General features: G+C 41.0%; 1 protein-coding gene across 1 annotated transcript in view; it reads left to right on the plus strand.

The window, feature by feature from the left end:
* LOC134337237 (calreticulin-like) overlaps positions 1-17,782 on the plus strand; it is a 33,807-nt gene that overhangs the window by 2,712 nt on the left and 13,313 nt on the right. Inside the window, exons 2-6 of the mRNA XM_063032083.1 lie at positions 5,957-6,058; positions 14,689-14,892; positions 15,688-15,782; positions 16,776-16,985; positions 17,465-17,578. Of these exons, the coding sequence (XP_062888153.1) occupies positions 5,957-6,058; positions 14,689-14,892; positions 15,688-15,782; positions 16,776-16,985; positions 17,465-17,578 (725 nt within the window). The remainder of the gene's footprint in view (positions 1-5,956; positions 6,059-14,688; positions 14,893-15,687; positions 15,783-16,775; positions 16,986-17,464; positions 17,579-17,782) is intronic.

Genomic DNA, 17,782 nt, shown 5'->3' on the forward strand with positions numbered 1-17,782 from the left:
GCAGGGTCCTTCTGCAACTCTGATTTCTGAATTATCACCATATTTAAATATTGTACACCTTCTTTCCTTCTATCAAAGTGCTTGAACATGCGCATTCCAATTGTCACTTCTTTGCCCATTCTTCTAACTTGTCTAAGTTTTTCTACAGATTCCCCACATCTTCAATTTGGTATCATCCATAAAGTTGGCCAGAAAGCCATCAATTCTGTCATCCAGATCATTAACATATAACATGAAAGTAGTGGCTCTAACATTGACACACACAGTACAGCAAGGACTGCACACCATGGCAGACCTCAAGAGGAAATGCAGCTGTAGCCAGCACTGCCGCCTTGCTCCTGGATGAGCTAAATGTTTTTTTTACACTGGATTCGAGATCGATAGGACTGAACCCACGAGGAGAGCCGCCGACAAGACCTGCGCCTTGGCCATCTCCGAGGCTGAGGTACACAGAACATTCCAACGTGTCAACAGCCACAAGGCAGCGGGGCCGGACAGCATCCCGGTGGGTCCTCAAAGTGTGTGCTAAACAGCTGGCTGGTGTGTTTACAGACATTTTAAATCTCTCTCTCCCTCTCCCAGTGTGTAGTGCCCTCTTGTTTCAAATCGTCCATCATTGTCCCTGTACCTAAGGAAACCAAGGTAGCTGAACGATTGGTGCCCTGTCACACTCACCTCAATTATAAGCACAAACTTTGTGAGGCTGGTTAAAGACTACATCTGCAGCATGCTACCACCCACACTGGACCCCCTACAATTCGCCTACCGATGGAACCGATCTACCGATGACACCATAGCCACAGCACCACACACCGTCCTCACTCACCTGGAGAAGAGGGATGCATATGTGAGAATGCTGTTCCTGGACTACAGTTCAGCATTCAACACCACAATTCCCTCCAGACTTGACAGGGAGCTCAGAGACCTCGGCCTGCTCCCCACTAGGTGGACCCTAGATGTCCCATTGGTTCACCGACAGGTGAGCTTCCTCACCTCTGCCCCTCTGACCCTCAACACAGGGGCTCCCCGGGGCTGTGTCCTGTGTCCCCTACTCCACTCCCTTTACACCCACGACTGTACTGCCACACTCAGCTCCAATCTGCTGATCAAACTCACAGATGGCACGAGTCTGATCGGCCTTATTTCTAGTGGTGATGGGACTGCCTACAGAGGAGAGGTTGACACCCTGACACAGTGGTGCCAGGATAACAACCTCTCCCTCAGTGTCCAAAAACAAAAGAACTGATTGTGGATTACAGGAGGAACAGAGACAGGCTCAGCACAATCACCATCAATGAGTCCGCAGTTGAGAGGGTGGGTAGTTTCAAGTCCTCAGTTACACATCACCATTGATCTCACCTGGCCCGTACACACCGGCTTTGTGGGAAAAAATAAGCACAACAGCATTTCTTCCATCTCAGGTGACTGAAGAAGTTCGGCATGAGCCCCCAAAACCTCAACATCTTCTACAGGGGCACCATTGAGAGCATCCTGACTGGCTGTATCACTGCCTGGTACGGGAACTGTACCAACCTTGATCGCTGGGCACTGCAGAGAGTGGCACGGAGAGCCCAGCGCATCTGTGGATGTGAACTTCCATATATTGAGGACATTTCTAGCAGTAGGTGCAGAAAGAAGGCCTGGAAGATCATTGGGGACACCAGTCACCCCAACCTAAACTGTTTCAGCTGCTTCTGTCTGGCTAATGCTACTGCAGCATTAAAGCTGGGACCAACAAGCCAGGGGACAGCTTCTTTCTACAAGCCATGAGACTTAAATTCACATGTCTGTATGTTGCAACTCAGTCATAACACAAAGATTATTACTCCTTTACGTTGTGGGATAGATGTAAGATTTAAATAAATTCTAAATTGACCCTTCAGAACACCACTAGTCATGGGGAGCCAACCAGAAATAGCCTCATTTATTCCCACTCCTTGCTATCTGTCAGTCTGCCATGCTAATACCGTTCCTGTAATACCATGTGCTCCTATGTCATTTAGTAGCCTCGTCCTGCACCTTGTCAAAGGGCTTCCAAAATCAAGTAAACAACATCCAGTGTCTCTCACATTCATTCTACTTGATACTCCCTCAAAGAATTCCAACAGATTTGTTAGGCAAGATCTGCCCTCAAAGAAAGCCATGTTGATTTTGGCCTGTTTTATCATGTACTTCCAATTATCCTGAAACGTCTTCCTTAATAATATACGCTTAAATATTACAAACCACTGTCAAGCTAATCAAACTATAATTTGCTAGGTTTTTTGCCTCCCTCCCTTGTTAAAGACACATGTGATTTTTCTCTGGAACCATTTCTGGCTCCAATTATTCTTTAAAGGTCACGACCAATACCTCTATGATCTCTACACTACCTCTTTCAGAACCATGGAGTGTAGTCTATCCAGTCCAGGTGACTTGTCCACTTTCAGAACTTTCAGCTTCTTAAGCAACTTCCTAACAGGGAGTACGTTCACCTCTGCCCCCTAACCCTTTCGAATTTCCGGCAAGTTGCAGGCGTCTTCCACAAATGAAGACCGACACAAAATACTTACTCAGTTCACCTGGCATTTCTTTGTTCCCCATTGCTACTTTTCTAGTGTCATTTTCCAGCAGCCCAATGTTCACTCTTGCTCCTCTTTTACTCTATATACCAGGAAATAGAACTTCTTGTGTCCTCTTTTATTATTAGTTTTCATACCTTCATATTTAACCTTTTCTCCCTTTAATGCTTTCTTCAGTTGCCTTCCATTAGCTTTTAAAAGTTTCCCAATCCTCTGATCATAATTTATTGTTGACTGTTTTCACTAATCCCTCATGTATTCACTCTCCCACACAGTTTGCCATATTCCTTTATTTCTTGGGAATCCAGAATCAATGGGAACTACAATATAGAACATAGAATATTGCACAGTATAGTACCCTACAGGCTCTTCAGTCCATGATGTTGTACAGATCTTTTAACCTACTTTAAGATCAATTTAATGGTTTGAACTTAATCAAATAAACATGGTGCTACTGTGCACTGCCACACCATGCTGAGACCTCTAACAAGATTGCTAATGGGGCTACTCAGTCACTGCCCACCACTGTGAGCGCTAGCATCACGGTTGCACAAAGTTCAAGAAACTACATTTGTTTTTTTAATCACCATCTCTTGTGGAATTCCATGTGACTTCTCATGGAACCCTCAGGTTCCGTGAAGACCCAGTTGAGAAACTCTGATCTAAGCCTTCTCTCCTACATATCCCTCCAATTTTTCTTTCATCTGTTTGCTTATTTAAAAGCCTCTTAAATCTCTCTAATATATTCACTTCCATCACCACCCTGGCAGTACATTCCATGCATTTGCCACCCTGTGTGTAATAGAAAACTACTTTTGACAACTGCTACACTTTCCAACAATCACTTTAAAGTTTGCCATCTTGTACTGGGCATTTCTATCCTGGGAAAAAGGCACAAGGTGTCCATTCTATCTATGGCTTTTATTAACTGTTACAATTTTAACAAGGCATTTCTTATCCCCCTTTGCTTCAAAGAGAAAAGCCCTTGTTTGCTCAACCTCTCCTCATGAAACATGTTCTCTAATGCAGACAGCATCCTGGGGAATCTCCTCTGCACCCTCTCTAAAGCTTCCACATGCTTCCTATAATGAGGCAAGCAGAACTGAACACAATATTCCATGAGGTCCAGTTTTGTAAAACTGCAACTTTACCTCATGCCGCTTGAACTCAGTTCCCTGGCTAAGGAAGGCCAGCACACTATCTGCCTTGTTAACCTTAAATAGATTAAAGATATTTCTAAAAGAGAGAGAAGTTTAGGAAGGAATTTCAGGTGTTAGAGCAAAGGTTGCAGAAGGCCTGTCAATTGGTGATGGACAATTATTTCTAAGCAAGAAGTAAAAATCAATTGAGTGCAGAGAGCCTCCCAGGATAATGGGGTTAGAAAAAATTAATGCAGGTGGAGGAGAGGAAAGATATTAATTTTGACTCATGACTTATGCAGATCTTGGTATCCAGATGGGCAATATTATTAGGCTTGGCCGAGAGAAAATGAATCCTAGTCATAAGCAAACTCTGATGGAGCTTCAGTAAATACCGTGTAAGAATAGGATAAGACTTGGCATCTGCACCCCTTGTGTACTCATAATGACATTCACAGAACCTAAACTTGTGGATGGAATATGATCTGATTCCAACTGCTGTCTTCGTATAGTCAAATTAAGATTTAAACTTTCAGCAAAAGGGAAGAGAATATTTATAAACTTTGTATACTGGGTGAAACAAAAAATGAATCTTGCTAGTAGGAAATGTAATGCCCTGGTTCAGATGGTTCATTTTTTTTCTCTCTCTGGTATGGTGTTCTGTGCAAACTGCTTGTTTGGGTTATTGTTGAAGATAAGAGATAGGAGAATTGTATCCCATCCAATTAGGATGGCCGGATTTAGGGGAGGTTTCTCTGGTGCGGGACACTAAGGTTGGGCTTCGGGCTTTTGTTGGTGGAGAAGAGAGAAGAGGTCGTAGGAGTCAGCCTAGAGTGGGGCTGTGATTCAATAAAGCCTGGGGAGATCGAGGAGGATCAGCGAAGGGGAAACTGTGAGCTCTAACTTGTGCACATTAGGCTGTTTCATTAAACTGGGCCCTTTTTCTATTTTTTTGTTTTTCCATTACTAACCCTTTAGTCAAATTAAGAATTATAAAGCTAAATCTTTTAATTGTATGTGGTGTCAGGTAGATGGAGCTCGTCAGCCTGGGAAGGCAGTCCAGCTAAGAGAGGGAAAACTCTGATTTCAAACGTCCACTGCCTTGCAGCCATACCCACTTATGGGAAAGGCTTCGGGAGTAAACCCTGAGGTCAGATCCGGAGCTGGAGTCCCTCAGGCAGTCCGATGTTGCTTTCAACCTCATTCCGGCAACTCCTGTGATGACACTGGTGCCAAGCTGTATCGGCCCTTGCCCTTCCCTTGGACAACATCGGTGGCGTGGAGAGGGGAGACTTGCTGCTTGGGCAACAGCCGGTCTTCCATACAACCTTGCCCAGGCCTGAACCCTGGAGAGACTGAAGCAAGACTTTCCGGGCGCAGATCCATGGTCTCGCGAGACTAACGGATGCCATCCGTATGTTGTACTGCCTGTTATTTTGTGGTATTATTTATAACAGGGTAACAGATCATGCAGCATCCACACAGACGGGGATTTGAAGGGCTTGCACTTTGACCTCCCATGTTTGGTGGGGCCGGAGATTGTCTTCCCCAGACTTACACAGCTAACGGCACCAGAGTGTTAGTTACAGAAACTTTTCCGTGAAATTACTGTCTGTCTTTTTCAGTACTTACTGATGTAAAATGTCCCACGATTCTCTTGGGAAGAACAATGTCCTAAATAATAAACATCCCTCAACTTTCAATTAAAAGTTGATTCAATTCAACTATGACTTTCTGATCATTATTCCATTGCTGTTTGTTGGACCATGTTGAGTGCGAAATGCTACAATGTTTCCTGGATTGCAATTGTGACTAAAGGGGATAACTGCACTCGTTTAAGGACTCTGTTATCTTGTTATTTCATGCTCTTCATTCATTGCTATTTAGTTATTATCTGCATTTGCACAGTGTGTTTACAGTTTAGAGTTCCTGATGTTTACAGTTTCTGTTCTATAGATTTGCTGAGTATGCCCGCAGAAGAATCTCTGGGCTGTATGTGGTGACATATATGTACTCTGACAATAAATTTTACCCTGAACTTTGACTTTTGACAGTTCTTTATAAAATGTAGAGCTTTTTAGGATGTCCTAATGGTGTCAAATTAACTTAAGTCTTGCTTTCTAACATTAGCCACATTGGTTAGCATATTTGAATAAAAAGGATTGAACTGAATTTATCAGATTGATGGAAATTGCCAGTGTAGGAGAACAAATAATTAACATTATAGGTCGTTTTTAACCTTGTGTCTAATTTCAGATGCCTGGGAGAGCCGATGGATTGAATCCAAACATAAATTAGACTATGGTAAATTCAAATTGACAGCTGGAAAATTTTTTGGGGATCCAGAAGAAAACAAAGGTGAGTTATTATAAACATGTTAGACGGGAGAGATATAAGCCAAATGCCTTCTCGAGATCAACAAAAGTCTTAGTTGATCTGTTCATGATCTAAGTTCAATTTTCCAGTCTACAAGATGGCGCTGGCGAGACATGGCAATATTTTGCAGGAGGCAAACAAAACTACTATCTATTGTAATAATTAAACTTTTTCTGGATTAATATTATTGCAGTCCGCACCCTGTAATTTCTCTTTGGGGATTGAACTTTTGAACCGTCTGCACAACCTGCAGTATCCTGAAGGATTCAGCAAACTGGACTCTCGTGAATGCAGGTTTGGCACGGCAGCCATTGCTGGAGCAGACCTGGAGCCTGACTGAATCTTCGGGTTGGATCGAAGTGGTGGGCTCAGCCCCGAGAGTGGTAAAAGAACTCAGTCCAGATTATAAAGACCCAGGCATCGAGCTGGAGATCAAAGGATGCACTGGTGTTCAGCTCACTACTCTGGGAGGCGTTATTTGTTTCAGTGCTCTTCCTGGCTTCGAGGCTGTGGCCTGTGGCCTGCAGTCATCAGGCTCCTGGGCTGGCTGCAGTGCTGAACTGGCTCTGTGGCTATGGACTCACTCTCAGGGACTCTGTGGTTCAGGTTCTGTGAGTTATTTGGAAACATAGAAAACTTACAGCACAATACAGGCCCTTCAGACACAATGCTGTGCTGAACATGTACTTACCTTAGAAATTACTTAGGGTTACCCATAGCCCTCTTTTTCTAAGCTTCATATACCCATCCAAGAGTCTCTTAAAAGACCCTATCGCATCTGCCTCCACCACCATTGCCAGCAGCCCATTCCATGCATTCACCATTCTGTGTTTTAAAAAAAAAATATTTACTCCTGACATCTCCTCTGTACCTACTTCCAAGCACCTTAAAACTGTGTCCTCTTGTGCCAGCCATTTCAGCCCTGGGAAAAAGCCTCTGACTATCCACACGATCAATGCTTCTCATCATCTTATACACCTCTATCAGGTCACCTCTCATCCTCTGTCGCTCCAAGGAGAAAAGGCCGAGTTCACTCAACCTATTCTCATAAGGCATGCTCCCCAATCCAGGAAACATCCTTGTAAATCTCCTCTGAACCCTTTATGTGGTTTCCACATCCTTCCCTCCTTCCTGTAGTGAAGCGACCAGAACTGAGCGTAGTACTCCAAGTGGGGTCTGACCAGGGTCCTATATAGCTGCAACATTATCTCTAGGCTCTTAAACTCAATCCCACAATTGATGAAGGCCAATGCACCATATACTTTCTTAACCACAGAGTCAACCTGCGCAGCAGCTTTGAGTGTCCTATGGACTCGGACCCCAAGATCCCTCTGATCCTCTACACTGCCAAGAGCCTTACCATTAATACTATATTCTGCTATCATATTTGACCTACCAAAATGAACCACCTCATACTTATCTGGGTTGAACTCCATCTGCCACTTCTCAGCCCAGTTTTGCATCCTATCAATGTCCTGTTGTAACCGCTGACAGCCGTCCACACTATCCACAACACCCCCAACCTTTGCATCATCAGAAATTTACACAGCATATTTACACAGCCATCCTGTGACAGGAAAACAAATAAAACTTAGAAACAGAAAGAAGTTCTAATTTAAGTTTAAATTAACATGCAACCAAAACTGATCCCACGCGTCTTGCACTTTTCCCTCACTGTTAATTCTTCCCAACATGTGTTCATATGATGAAATCTTAATCATTTGCTCAGTCCATTCCTTCACAGTGGGACATCTGGGTTTTTTCCAGCTTTGCAATATAATTCTTGCAACTGTGATGAGACCCACCTTTAAAATAGTAAATTTGTCATTGTTTACATTCGGTATCATTGTCCTATCACCCAGGAGACAAAGCCGTGGGCACAAGGGCAGTGTGGAACCCGACCAATTCCCCAATAAATCAAGAACTTCACACCAAAATGGATGAAACATGGAACACTCCCAAATTATGTGAAAATATGTGCCCACCTCATTTTTATGTTTCCAGCATAAATAATTATCAACAATCCCCATTTTGTAGAGTCTTGTTGGTGTCCAATAATATCTGTGTACTATCTTCTACTGAACAAATTTCCCTTTTGCTTCCCTAATATGTCCACCCACATTTGATAAAATATTTCACCATTCATTATCTTCAATATCGCTTCCAAGATTCTTTTGCCATACTGCTTTGAGATTGTTACACGATTCACCCACAGAGTGCCTGAACATTTTATAAAACACTGATGCTTTATGAACTTCCTGTGGTAATGGAAAGTATTCAGTTAAAGGGTTACTTTGTGGGTCACCGTTCTTGAATATGCTACTAATACAATGTCTTATTTGTAAATACTTCCAAAAATTTATCTACAAAGTCATATTTCCTCTGCAAATCGACATATGATATAAAAATCCCATTCTCACAGAGATCACCTACTGTATTTACACCTTTAATCTTCCATTCTTTCCAGGACATCATTTTTTTCCCAATGCATATCTCAGGGTTATTCCAGAGCAAGGAGTATAACTGGTTTAAATGTGACGTTCTACAAGCTTTATGAATTGTACTCCACACACTCCTTGAGTGAAATAGTATAGGATTTAGATTAGTCTTGTTTTCCACATGTTGTGAGAGGATGTTACAGGGAGAATATGGTCCAGCCAGGCTCCGTTCTATAATTACCCAATCTAAATCAACATCAGGCCTGTCCCAATGTTAAGCTAATTTGGTAATTTCAAAGGATAATTTATATGCCCTGACGTCTGGTAGACTGAGCCCACCCATGTCCCTGGACTTACACATCTTACTCATTTTAATTCTGGGCTGCTTCTTATCTCATAGAAAATCCCTGATAATTTTGTTGTATTGCTTGTAGATCAAATCTGATATATTTAAAGGAAGCATCACAGAAAGATAGTTAAACTGAGGTGCTATGACCATTTTAACTACATTGACTTTACCCCAGACTGACAGTCTCAGTGAGCCCACTTATCCAGATTATTTCTTATCCTACTCAATAATGGATCATAATTTAAAGTAATTATTTCATCCAAATTCTGACTGAGTTTGACCCCTAGATACTTCATTCCAACTGGCACCCATTTGAAATTAAACTGAGATACCGAATTTGAATAACATAATTTTGACATTGGTATAGCCTCAGATTTATTGCAGTTGATTTTATAACCAGATAGCTCAGAATATAATTGAATTGTTTTCATTAGTGGGGGTAAGGAATTAGGAGGGTCACTAATCAGTAATAAAATATCGTCAGCTTATGCTCCTTTCTGCCTCCCTTCACCCCTCCAATATTTGGATCTGCTCTAATCATGATTGCCAACGGTTCCAAAAAAAATCGTAAATAACAGTGGGGAGAGGGGGCAGCCTTGGCATGTACCCCTTGAAATGTTGAAAAATGGGGATATGATGCCATTTGTAATAACTGCAGCCTTAGGGTTTTTCTACAAAATACTAATCCATGATTCAAAGATAGAGCCAAACCCAAAGAATGACAAGGCTGTGGTTAAAATCTCCACTTAACCCTGTCATAGGCCTTTTCGGCGTCCAGGGAGATGGCAGTAACTGGAACACTACTTGAGGAGTTCAGCCATGTTAAGTGCAGTAATCTCCTTAAATTGTCAGTTGGGGGTCTGCCTTTAATGAAGCCAGCCTGGTCAGTGTTAATTATAGATGGCAATACTTTCTCTAATCGCGAAGCCAGTATTTTAGTCAGTATCTTACAGTTCACATTAATTAAGCTTATAGGCCTATAATTGCATCCCTGTCTTTTTTTGGGATCAATGATAGTAATGCTTCACTAAATGTATTAGGTAAAGATTCCAAATTAAATGCTTCTGAATAGATTTTTGTTAGAATAGGAGCCAATATGTTCAGAAATTTCTTATAATATTCTACTGGGAAGCCATCCATACTTGGAGATTTCCTCATTTTCATAGCCACAATAGCCCATCTGACCTCATCCTCAGTAATTGGGGCATCCAAGGACTCAGCTTGTTGTGGGGATAATGTAGGCAATTTTATGTTAGCAAAAAACTGATTCAGCTCCTCCTGGTCATGGTTAAACGGTGATGCATATAAATGTTCATAGAACTGTTGAAAGTCTTTGTTTATGTCTTCAGATGATGACACTAATGTATCCCCTTTCTTAATTACAGGTATAACGCTATTTGTATTCTGCTGTTTTAAATATCATGCCATCAGCTCACCAGCTTTGTCACCACCTTTGTAGAAACTTGTTTTTAATCTAAATAATGCATATTCTGCTTCTTTGTTATATATGTTATTTTACTGGAATTCCGAGGACAGCTTTACTGTGGTCCCTACGTTCAATTCAAAAAACGAAGTCAGATCCTCAGCCAACTTATCATTGAAATCCTCATCTTTTAACAGCATAGTATTCATTCGCCATCTACCCCTCCTTCCCCTTTCAGTATTTAAATCAATTTGAATTTCAACTGGTGCATGGTCTGATAATTCTATTGGGCCAATTTTACAGTCTATCACCTGTTCTACAATGGAGTTGGATATTAAAAAATAATCTATTCTAGAGTAGGAGTTATGTCGATGAGAGAAAAATGTATATTCTTTTCCGGATGGATTCACCAATCGCCATATATCCACCAGACCGATATCCTCAATAAGTTGATGTAAGGCAGCCCTGTCCTTGGGTACTGGTGATGTCTGAAATTTGCTTTTATCAATAACAGGGTCCATTACTTGGTTAAAGACTCCTGCTAAAATTATTTTTCCTTCCTTGATACCTAAAATTTCGTTCACCTTGCTAAGAAAGTCTGGGTCTTCCTTATTAGGTGCACATATGTTACAAAGTACTACATTCACCCCATTAATAAGTGCATCTATACAAATGATCCTGCCTTCCTTGTCTTTAAATTCCTCAAGCAATATAAAACTAAGTTTTTTGTTAACTAAAATCATTGTCCCATTTTGCTCGCTATTAAGTGATGAATAGAATACCTGGCCCACCCAATCTCTTCTAAATTTCAGTCCTTCAACATCTTTAAAATGTGTTTCCTGGACAAATGCAACATCAATTTGTTTACCTTTAAGGTATGATAAAATCTTTTTCCTCCTGATTGGGTTTCCACACCCATTAATGTTCCATGGTATGAAATTAACCGTTTTCATGTCCCAAACTTCATGCACATATGTGCAAAAACATACACTTACCCAGATGACTGAGTCTGGAATGAAATAAAATGAAAACTCCAAAAAAAAACCTGCTGTACTCTATCCCCCATGCTCAATTATTACCAACAAACACTGCAAATGCTGCCAACATAACTCAAAAACATAGAAATAATATATTCCTGCCAGATTAACTAATAAAAATAAACAGGCAGGATAAACTCCACAAAGAAACAGAAAAGAAAAAGACACATGATATGGTCCGCAAAGTCCTGTGCCAGCTAGTAAACCTAGTCCTAATCAGATCGCTTTATCCAGCTCCCCACCCACCCTGTTATACCTAAAAAGTCCCCACCTATTACTGTAATCATATCCTGTCTCTCAGTCAGTGCCAGCGCTGCAGTTTTAGAAACATAGAAACATAGAAAATAGGTGCAGGAGTAGGCCATTCGGCCCTTCGAGCCTGCACCGCCATTTATTATGATCATGGCTGATCATCCAACTCAGAACCCAGCCTTCCCTCCATACCCCCTGACCCCTGTAGCCACAAGGGCCATATCTAACTTCCTTTTAAACATAGCTAATGAACTGGCCTCAACAGTTTGCTGTGGCAGAGAATTCCACAGATTCACCACTCTCTGTGTGAAGAAGTTTTTCCTAACCTCGGTCCTAAAAGGCTTCCCCTCTATCCTCAAACTGGGACCCCTCGTTCTAGACCTCCCCAACATCGGGAACAATCTTCCCGCATCTAGCCTGTCCAATCCCTTTAGGATCTTATACGTTTCAATCAGATCCCCCCTCAATCTTCTAAATTCCAACGAGTACAAGCCCAGTTCATCCAGTCTTTCTTCATATGAAAGACCTGCCATCCCAGGAATCAATCTGGTGAACCTTCTTTGTACTCCCTCTATGGCAAAGATGTCTTTCCTCAGATTAGGGGACCAAAACTGCACACAATACTCCAGGTGTGGTCTCACCAAGGCCTTGTACAACTGCAGTAGTACCTCCCTGCTCCTGTACTCGAATCCTCTCGCTATAAATGCCAGCATACCATTCGCCTTTTTCACCGCCTGCTGTACCTGCATGCCCACTTTCAATGACTGGTGTATAATGACACCCAGGTCTCGTTGCACCTCCCCTTTTCCTAATCGGCCACCATTCAGATAATAATCTGTTTTCCTATTTTTGCCACCAAAGTGGATAACTTCACATTTATCCACATTAAATTGCATCTGCCATGAGTTTGCCCACTCACCCAACCTATCCAAGTCACCCTGCATCCTCTTAGCATCCTCAATGAATGAATTTTCCTGAATGAATTTCTCTGCTTCTGCAGTAGTAGTAAAGAACTTGTTTTTTCCTTTCCATGTGAAGCGTAGAACTGCTGGATAAGCGAGTGTATACCTCACTTTGACTCTTTGCAGCATTTTCCAAGCCGTAGTAAATGCCCTCCGTTTTTCAGCCAATTCTCTGGACGTATCTGGAAAGAAGGAAACTTTGCATCCCTCCCACTCAACTCCTCTCTTTGCTTTGGCCACTTGCAGTACTTTCTCTCTTGCCGAAGAGTGCAAGAATCGTATTAGGACCTGCCTGGGGCGGTGGGGGGGGGCACAATCCTAGCCCGGCCTAGGAGCCGGGGCCCGATGCGTCCTCTCAATCTCAAACTCTGCGTTCAGTTCGATGCCAGATCCTTCGGACGTGATTCTTTGCACACACTCAATCAGACCGCTTGTTTCCACACCCTTCTTTAGGCTGATCAGCCTGACGTTGTCCTGTCTCAAGCTCCTGGACACAGTTCCACAGCAGGTCCAAGCGTCTATTATTCTGCTCGCTGGCACCCACCAGTTGCACAGTGGTGTCCTTCACACTAGAGAGGCGGCCCTCGGCTTCCGTCAGCCTCTCTTGAATGGCATTGACGGAGTCTTTCAACTCCATTGTCATTTCCTTAATCACAGATACATCAGCAGCTACCACGTATAGAGTGGAACTCATACGGCTAACCTCAGCCAGTAAATTCTCCATGTCGGAGCCTTGGTCTGTCTGTGTCGTTAGTGTGGCTTGAACTTCGGATTGTGGGCTTTGTCTTGTAGCCATGTGGCTCGTTGTAGCACTCTAAGAAGAGTTATCTCACGAAGTTGTTATTAGCACTTTTAGTGAAGAAAACAAACAGTTTCTAACTGCGGGACAGCTGTATCCAGACAAGGTGGGATAAATATGCTGTAATTAATAGAATTTCTTTGTGGGTTGTTGGAGCTCCACTAACGTGTGGCCATCTTGCCTGGTGCCCACATCTGTTTTTATTTTTGAACGTTGGGTGTTTGACTGTGTTGTGTGGAGGATTTTTAGTCCATTTTATTATGCTTCTTTGGTTTTTGGCTGCCTGCAAGAAGATGAATCTCAAGGTTATATATGGATATGTACTTTGATAATAAATGTACTTTGAAAATTGAACTTTGCTCTCCATAACTCTTCTCTCTCCAAAGAGTAAAAGTCTGCTTCTATTGGCCTTCCCAGTCCTCTAAGGTAAATCATTCCCTGATTCTTGCCAGAAATCAGAGAAGACATTTTTCATCTTTATCTTAGCTAATGACCCCTAATCTAGGACGATCTCCCCTATTTCTTGATGTTTTCATAAGTAAAGTTGTCATCTCAGCACCTATCTTTTCAAGCCCTATCAGAATCTTGTGTTTCACCTCGTTCTTTTAAATTACACTAAGTATAGATACCATCTTTCCCCATTAGTCAGCAACATCAAACTAGAAATCAACCTCATTAACCTTTTATGAACTGCCTCAAATGTATTTGTACTTTTCCTAATTAACCAGAGCAAAACTACAGGAACTGGTCTGACAAACATCTAATCTATTTGAAGAAAATCTTACTTTGAAACTCCTTTCCCTTTGTAATGGAGGCCAACATTCCATTTGCCTTTCCAATTACTTGTTTGAACATATGAATATGTATCAGTACACTGTGATCCCTCACTATCACGGCACCTTTGGTTCATTTAAACAGCATTCTATTTTTCGTTTTCCTACCATGTGGAGAATCTCCAGTTACACTTTATCCTTCAAGTTTTACCCCAATCACATAGCCTATGTATATCACATAGTCACAGAGAAGTACAGCACCTTCTATGATCTGCATCCTTGTAACTTGCCTTTCTGTCTGTGTAGCATGAAAATTTGACTCCAATCCATCTGGAGGATCTAAATTTGGTGCCTCTCCTTTTGTCACCCTTTCTGGCATTGTATATGTGTTTGTGTGTGTTTGTCTGTGTAATAATCACCTTATAACATTCACCCATATGAATAACTGCTTCTATTGATATAGTCCCATATTTATCATCCATCGGTGTTATTTTTCATAGGAGTACCAATTATGCTTTTGCCATTTTATAACTGGCTGTGAACAGTAACTTCAACGTTCATATTTTCAATTCATCGCAGGTATTCAGACTAGTCAGGATGCTAAATTTTATGCCCGGTCTGCAAAATTTGAACCATTTAGCAATGAGGGGAAAACCCTTATTATTCAGTTCACTGTGAAACATGAGCAGAAGATTGACTGCGGTGGAGGTTACATTAAGCTCTTTCCAGCAGATGTGGATCAGGAAGACATTCATGGAGAAACTGAGTATTATATCATGTTTGGTGAGTTTTCTGAACCTGTTGGCAGAGTCAACACTGTATGAAGATGAAAATGGGAAATGCTGGACAGGCAGGGGGAGGAACAGAAAAAGAAAAAAAATCAGACTGATGATCATTGTTCTTTCTTTCTATATATACTGCCTCACCTGAATATTTTCAGCATTTGCTCTTTAAGTTCAGATTCCCAGCATCTGTAATGATTTGGTTTTATAAAGAATATAAGGAATTTGTTTTATAACAAATTTCATGACACATGCTGGTGATGATAAATTTGATTCTGAATTAAATTGACTATATAAACTGATTATATCAATATCAAATAGATTTGAATTGAAAGCAATCTATAAATTATGACTGAGTTTGGTGACTAGGAAATGAATTAGAAATTCATTGGAACAGTTAAACTCTCCTATTGTGTCTGTGTCATCTGCTTAATGTGAAGCGAAGTTGATTACTATTTCATAAATCATTTGACGATCAAAAATTCAGTGGATTTACCATGATTTCTTAAACTTCATCAAGGACACATCAACAAGCAGTTTTAATATCTGAACATTGAACATTGTGCTCAACTCTGTGCCTCACCATACAGTGCCCTGAATACACTGCTTTCTTTGTGCCAGATCTTTACGCTACCAGAACACTCGAAAGCATTTTGAATCTAGTAAACTATTTTAGTAGATGCTATTTAAAGACAATAAGCTCTCATAAACAACAAATTTTCTAATATGTAAATGAAGCATATTTTAAGCAGTAGCCACATCAAACCTGAATTTGTCTGTTTATTTGGTGTCCTAGGTCCTGATATCTGCGGATATACAACAAAGAAAGTGCATGTAATTTTCAACTATAAAGGCAAAAACCACCTCATCAAGAAAGAAATTAAATGTAAGGTGAGTATTAATAATAAAAACTATATAATGAAAAATTTCCTGAGCAAAGTATTTCACAGCACTTTAAGAGAAACTGACTCTAATGGAATTCGCAGAGTTAGCCACAAGATTGGCCAAGGAAGTGGATTTTATGGAAAACCTTGAAGATGGAATTCTTATAATATATTGTCAGGCTCCAAAGCATTGTCTGCAAATTAGAGTGGTGAAGTGTACAAGAGGAACGAGATCAAAGTTTACAGGTTTATACAAACAAATACAGCATGGAAACAAGCCCTTTGGTCCATTTAGCCTGTGCCGACCATCAACCAGCCATGTAATAAGATTAATGTAGTAATCTTACATTAATTCCATTTTTTTATTCTCACCAACTCCCCGTAGGCCCTACCATTCACCAGCACAAGGGACAATTTACAGAGGCCAGTTAGCCTAGCAACCCGCTAGGTTGACTGGGACATGTGAGTAAGTGGGAGCACCCATGGGAGACCCACAAGGAGACCATGCAAATCCACACTGGCTTTCCATTAGATGCTAATAAACTTTAGTCTGCAGTTTTAAGTGGAGTCTAGGGAATGGGTTTGCCTGCCTGGAATCTGGTTAAGGAACAATATGTGACCTGGAAACCTAAAGGTGAGAAATATTAAGATTATGTTTCTTCGAGCTAGAATGACCTCCAGTTTTATTTCCATTCTGTACTGAGATGGCAGAGGCAACTTGAAGGACAGATGAAACAGGAGTGCTATGCCACAAACTGTGGTCATTAAAGAAATTAATTTTTCTTTTATTTTCTGATAGTTTTCATTTTTACTTGTAGTTTCTATGCTTTTTATCTCCAGTTCTTAACTAGAAAGATCTGGCTTCAGCTTGACTCTTCCCTGTATAAAAGAAAGCGGCAGGCACTAACTATAGCACTGCTTGATACAGCACTGGGTTTTGGAGTGATTTGCTTGAGACAGCACGTGACCAGTATTGCACAGAACCTATTTTTCTCGGCAGGATGATGAGTTAACCCACCTCTATACATTAATCCTCAAACCTGATCAGACGTATGAAGTTAAAATTGACAATGAAAAGGTGGAGTCAGGCACTTTGGAGGATGACTGGGATTTTCTGCCACCAAAGAAGATCAAGGATCCAGAAGCAAAGAAGCCAGAGGACTGGGATGACAGAGAGACAATTGATGATGAAGATGATAAAAAACCAGAGGTGAGACTTCAGTAATTGTCATTGTGTTGCCTTGATCCATCTGCGATTGCTGGGAAAAAGGCCCTCTTTTTGTCCTGCAGTGACAAACATGCGCATCATTGTTGTGTAGATGATACAGAATTGTTTCTATTTTTTTAGGTTTGCCACAGTGAGTTTTTCCATTGGGCATGGAGATTGAACTAACTAAGATCTTTGTGCCCTTTACTGGCAGAATTTAAAAACAATATAGCTGGAAATTGTGAAACGGCTTGACCCTGATTATATCAAACTTCTTAACTTTCCCTCAACATTATTAGCAATGGATTTGTGGGAAAGTTACAGGGAGAGGGTGGGATGAAAAAAAAACACTGATCTAAGAATAAAGTGTTTGACTAATAGTTAGAAAGCTGATATCTGGTGTTGCAAGGTATTCAAAACAAAAGCCATTACAGGGGGTCTTATCTGATTTGATCAAAGCATCTCTCTGCTAACAAATGCAGGATTGGGATAAACCAGAGAATATTCCTGATCCTGAGGCACAGAAACCAGAAGACTGGGATGAAGAAATGGATGGTGAGTGGGAGCCTCCAATGATCCCCAACCCAGAATACAAGGTATGGCAGTGAAACTTGTAGTAACAGCTGTTTGTATTATATAAAACTTACAACATAGAAACAGGCCCATAATTTCCTTTTAACAGAAATAAGATGTTCATCTTAGTGAGTTATGAATGAAATAAGTTATGTGTGAAAAGTTATTATTGAAGTATTTAATACTACATTTTCACATTAATATTGGTTTGTTGATTGCAAAAATGA

This window comes from Mobula hypostoma, chromosome 24 (assembly GCF_963921235.1).
Source record: "Mobula hypostoma chromosome 24, sMobHyp1.1, whole genome shotgun sequence".
In the NCBI taxonomy this organism is placed as follows: domain Eukaryota; kingdom Metazoa; phylum Chordata; class Chondrichthyes; order Myliobatiformes; family Myliobatidae; genus Mobula; species Mobula hypostoma.